This window comes from Larus michahellis, chromosome 12 (genome assembly GCF_964199755.1).
Source record: "Larus michahellis chromosome 12, bLarMic1.1, whole genome shotgun sequence".
In the NCBI taxonomy this organism is placed as follows: Eukaryota; Metazoa; Chordata; class Aves; order Charadriiformes; family Laridae; genus Larus; species Larus michahellis.
The window spans coordinates 3,166,824-3,172,433 of record NC_133907.1 but is presented as its reverse complement, the minus strand read 5'-3'; the positions used below and the strand labels follow the sequence as shown (position 1 = coordinate 3,172,433).

Below are 5,610 nucleotides of genomic sequence, written 5' to 3'. Positions count from 1 at the left end.
GCTTGGGGCGGGGCCTGAGGGGGGAATGGGCGTGGCCTGAGTGGCCTGAGGGGGGGAATGGGCGTGGCCTGAGGGGCCTGAGGGGAGGGGAGGGGAGGGGAGGGGAGCGTAGGCGCGCGGCCGTTGGCGGTTGCGCGCGGTGGTTGGAGGCGGCGCGTGGGCGGCGGGTGGGTGCCGGGGGTTTGGGAGTTGCCCGCGGCCGTCGGGTGGGCTGAGGCGGGTCTCCCCGCCCTCCTCCTCCGCCGCCTCCCCGCCGGGGCCTCCCCGCCGGGGCCCAGGGTGTCCCCCGCCGCGGGGCGTTGCAGGGGGCGCGGGCGAGCTGCTCCCCACCCCCGGCTTCAGTCAGGCGGGGCCTGCCCTTCCGCGCCCCCCGGGACGCCCTGGGGCGGGCGGGGGCTCCTCTGAGGGAGCCGGAGGCAGCGGAGTGCCCAGAGCCGCCCTCCCCCGGCTGGGTGTGGGCCGGTGGAGCGCGTTTGTCGTGAGCAGCCGTGTCGGTGGGAGGCAGGGCGGGCTTCCCGGGGGGACATGGTCAGACTGTCTGGTACAGCAGCTCCTTCCTTCCTTTGCTACCTCCCGGCGGTACAGAATCGGTATTAAGTACTTTTTTTTTGCCCCCTTTTTTTTTTTTATGGATAATACTGATAGTTCTCGTAGGTTTTATGGTTCACTGTTGAGAGAGACGTTGGTAACTGATTAGGTTTACTGCAGTCATGTCAGGATCAGCCCCAGAGGAGCCTCAGACCTCCATCCGTCAAAGCACAGCTAGTGTTTCCGATCCCACTCCGGCTGCTGGTGGACCTGGAAGCTCAAGTGACAATTCCTTCGGTGAGCAAAATCTTAGCTTCACCACCACAGACGTCAGCCTGGTGGAGATGATGGAAATTGAGTATACCCAGCTGCAGCACATACTTTACTCGCACGCGGAGGCACAAGCTAGTGAAGGTGAAGTGGAAGCTAGGCTCAATTCTTTCTCCTCGCCTGGTCGTTCTGCAGACACCCCTCTGCACCAGACGTCACTGAACAGCAGTCAGGACGGGTGTTCATCACACAGCTCTGGGCACCAGTCGGTTTACCCAGTTCCCTGTCAGTCGGGGTTCCCTTCTGACAGCAGTTTGCTAACTTCAAACCCACGTTTGGGCTACGCTGACTTTCAGGAGCTCAGAATGATGTTACTTAGTGAGTCTAACCTCCCTTTGAGCCGAACAGATAAAACGTGTAACAGTAGCTCTGTAGAAGTCCCAGGATACAGTTTAGTAAAAGTTAAACATGATGAAAATTCTGATGGGTCGAATAAAGAAAACATACTTGTTGAAAATTCGGCACTGGCACCAGAGCCTAGATCTAAATCTGCAGTCAGAGTTCGGTTGGAAGACAGATTCAACAGCATCCAGACAGAAAACCCCAGATGTCAAGAACCCCAAGAATCTGGAGTAACTCTTAACAAGTGTGTTGCAATTAATTTTAGTTCATGTTGTTAGACTATGTATCATCATATAGTTCGAAACTAATTTTCTACCTGAAACCTAAGAACGGTACTTTTTATAATGCGTGGGAATGATCGATTGGGCTTTTTAACATTGTGCCAGTCAAACGTGGCTGCAACGCCACGGACTCAGATTAGGCCCCTCTGTATAGTGCATAAATGGTACAGAATGTAGTTTCAAAATTAATTACTTTTTACAACTTCATTCTTGATAACAACATGTAATGTAAATTAAGGTGAGAGAACAACGTTGCCTAGTTTTACTTGTTAAAAGCACGGTAAATTTTTGATCATCATAAAATATTAAGAGCGATTGATTAGTGTTACAATGTGGAGACCTGACTATGGGGGGGGAAACTGAGCAAAAATTTTGTTTTACAGTCTGGCCTTGTAACTGTATTAGTGTGCTGATACAACATTTTAGTGAGGCATAGAGCTGAATTGTTACGGCACAGAATAAAATACCTTCTCATCTCATTTTTTTTTTTTTTGGTCCCTGAAGTAGGCAATAGTAATGATTTCTGTTTACAGTAAATTAAAGTGGTTTCTTGCTGATAGTTACTAGAAGTATGTGTAGCTGTAAATTTTTCTGCACTCACTTTCAAGTTGTCTGGTATGTTTTCTGTGTTTTTTTTTTGTTGTGTTTTTTTTTTTTTTTGAAGTTTAGTAACATTGATTCGACAGCCATCAGAACTGATAGGTGTTCCTCTTCATCAGCAAGACAACAAGTGTGTTGCATTAGGGAAAAATAAGACAGCACCTGCCACGCCTTCTTTACAGTTCACGTACCCGTTATTTACTATGAACGCGTGTTCTGCTGCTGGAAGTGCTAATCCTGCACAGGCACAGGTAGGTGACGTGTTCAGCACTACTTGCACTCTGCTGATTTCAAATGCTCATAGCGTTAACCTCTTAGGTGCAATGTAATTCTAAAGGTTTGGGTTCAAGTGTGACTTGGTTTGAACAGGAATGATCAGAATGATCTGTAATGCAATTTATTTATTCTTATCTTTAAAACCATCAAAAGTAATTTGCTACGCAAACCAATTGTGTGGCAGTTATGTTATTTGTAATAACGTCCAGCCAGGTAATGATCAATAGGCCATTAGATTTCTTACTGGAAGGACTTTTTTTCTTGAGTTTATCAGTGCAGCTGCTTCACCTATGCGAGACGAGAAAGAGACACTTAGTACCATTTTCCATGGGTCCCTTTTTTCCTAATTGATTTTGATGAAAGAGATATTTTTTTTCCCCGAACTCCCAGTAACTTCTGAAGCGAGAATGATAGCATGGCACTCAGAAATGTCAGAGGTATCCCAAAAAAACGCAGCAGTCTGTTAAAATCCTATGGTTGTGTGCAGAAGTAATTGGGATTTATTCTGATACAACACATTGAATCATGGGGCTAAAACTTGAAGAAGTTAACATGAAGATATCAAAATAATCTCTTTTTATGCATATAGTCTTCTAAGTATGTCTGTTTTGGTTTTCACAGACCTCTGGGACATCTTGCGCTATTTTGGAAGCTGCCAAACATCAAGACCTTGGGATACCCAAGACGTTCTCGTTCTGCTATCAGGAAATTGAATCCACAAAACAGACAGTAGGTGCTATGACTAAAGCGTTGCCTGAGGAAGTTTGGATTAAAGTTGGAGGTAAACCGTTTATCTTCTTTTCACTTAGATTTCTCTTGACCTTCAAATCTACTTTTTTTTCTGAATTTTTGTGTTTTTTAGAATGGATATGATTTTAGTGAATCATAAAAGGTGTGGGTTTTATGTCTGAGATGTGCTTAGGGACTATGGGACTAGATTTCTCCAAAGAAGTTCAGCACCTATGATTTTAGCTGTACTTTCAAAATTCTTTAGCACTTCTTCTAGCTTGAAATAAGAAAACCCACGGCTGCAAAGTACCTTGGAAAAATCTGGGGCTCCAGTAAGCAACTGGTTTCTTTCTGCACTTTTGACTCCAAAGTTGGTACAGCAGATCTAGTCAGGATCAAACTGAAGAATGTTTAAAGGACTGCCTCAAATGCTTATCAAAGGCAGGCAGGATCTCATCGGGTTCTCAGAGAAAATAGAAGCTAGGAGGATTTTGAAACAGCAGGCAGTGCCTTAGGGCTTCCGAAGGACGTGCACTACTGTAAGAGTCAATCTAGGCTGGCAATAAAGCTTCAAAGATTATTCCACATAAATAAAGTGATTAAAAAAAAAATAATTCCATGATCTTAACTTTCAGTGATTCGTGGGAGGGTTATAAATACATTGTCCTTTTCCTCTTTGTTTTTCCAAGAAGACACCATATGCAAGCAAACAATAAACAGAAGAAGCTGCAGCCGAATAAGCCCATCGGATACAAACATAGATCGCAAACCCCTGAGTGAAATTCAAAATACGCGCGATGATAGCCAGAGTACTGCGTCTGCCCAGGGCCCTTGGCAGTCCGCACAGGCAAATGCCAGTGTGCAGCTGCAAAGTGGTACACAGGACGGAGTCACTCAGCGAAGAGAAAGACATAACCGCATGGAGAGAGACAGAAGGTAATTTCTGTGAGTAGTGGCAAGACAGAAGTTTTTGAAGCCTAAATACTGATACTGTAACACTGCTGTCATTATCCAGAGTAAAATGTAAATTTGACATACTTTGTTTTACCTACAAGAAAAAGCAGTGCAGGTGGCAAGGGTTTAGTGTTCCTTAGAGGAAAAAATATGTATGTTTCATTGTGGTCGTCTTTGTTTTGTTACTCTATAAAGATAAGGTAACTTGCATCTAACATGACTAGTATACAAATACAAAGCTTGTAGCAAACAAAAAGTCCCCAAAGTTCATGGCTTGTAGCGCAGGTGAGTCGTCTTCCTTTTTTTATTTTTTAACTTCCTTCTAGCCCGTGGGTTGGTGACCTTTTGTATTTGCCTGTAGGCGCAGGATCCGGATTTGCTGTGATGAGCTGAATCTCCTGGTTCCATTTTGCACTGTTGATACTGATAAGGCGACAACTTTACAATGGACGACTTCATTTCTGAAGTACATTCAGGAAAGGCATGGTGATTCTCTGAAAAAGGTTTTAAATCTAATTTCATTCTTCTTGATAAAAATGTGAAATGTTTTAAAGCTATCATAACACAGCTAAAAGTATAGGGAATGCTTCTGCTTGATGCTGTTTGTGAAGGACCTCTATATAATTGAAAAATTTTTTTTTTAATAGCTGTCCTCACAGCAGTTTCAGTTCCGTAGTGTGAAATCATAGGCTGTCCTCAGGGTTTTCTAATCAGATTTTAAAATTTATATGGTTTTTTTTTTAGTTAGCCCAGTTCCTGAGTGTGATAGCATCAGGATGGCAATGTAGAATTTAGGTCCTCTTCAAGCATTCCTCCCCGCCTTCCCCTCCTTAATTTTCTCGAGCTGGTAGTGAAGTGATGGGAATCACAGCTGAATGCCCATGCTGTCTCAGTGCGGGTGAGAGCAGTAAAGGCTTATGTGCCTTTCTAAGCAGCTCCCAAAACGACACGGGTAGTTGCAGCCCCAGAGTAAGTCTGGCTTAAGAGCGTAGATGGAGTGCGTAGAGGAAAACCTCCTTCTCCAGATGACGCTACGGCTCCTCAGCACTTCTGTTAAAGGCATATTATATCTTTTTACAAGACACTAGTGAAACAAAAAAATGTATCTCTCAAGTAAATATCTACATTAAACATAATTGTTGTTTATTTTTTGTATTTTGATTTTTAGGAATTTGAGACTCTGTTCTGTGGTAAAACAGGCAGGAGGCTAAAAATAGCAAGATCAGACTCATTTGTAACGTGTCCAGTGCAGGAAAACACGCATGGCTATGGAGACCAAGTAGCCTGAACTGACCGCCTTGGATTGTACAAGTGTGGCTAGCTAACAATGGCCCAAACTGTATTTTATTTTCTCTGTTTACATGCTGAACATGAATTGCAAACTATAACTTGTGAAAATACATAAATAGAGCTTTAAAGAAAATATTCTTTATTCAAAATGGAAATGAAAGTTAACTACCAGCAATAGCAATCAGTGCTCTGTTAAAGGGGCTTTGGGACCAGAAGCTACAAGAAAAATGTCATGACAGCTAAGTATTTTTCCCCTTTGGTTACCAAAAAATACGTTCTT

At 43.7% G+C, this 5,610-nt stretch overlaps 1 protein-coding gene across 1 annotated transcript; it reads left to right on the top strand.

Annotated features, from left to right (window-relative positions):
* Positions 1-230: 230 nt before the first annotated feature.
* TCFL5 (transcription factor like 5) lies at positions 231-5,328 on the top strand. Its single transcript, XM_074605011.1, has 6 exons — positions 231-1,444; positions 2,146-2,332; positions 2,979-3,138; positions 3,776-4,022; positions 4,402-4,543; positions 5,209-5,328. Exons 1-6 carry the CDS (start codon positions 711-713, stop codon positions 5,326-5,328), a joined length of 1,590 nt encoding a protein of 529 aa, XP_074461112.1. The 5' UTR covers positions 231-710.
* The last annotated feature ends 282 nt before the right edge of the window (positions 5,329-5,610 follow it).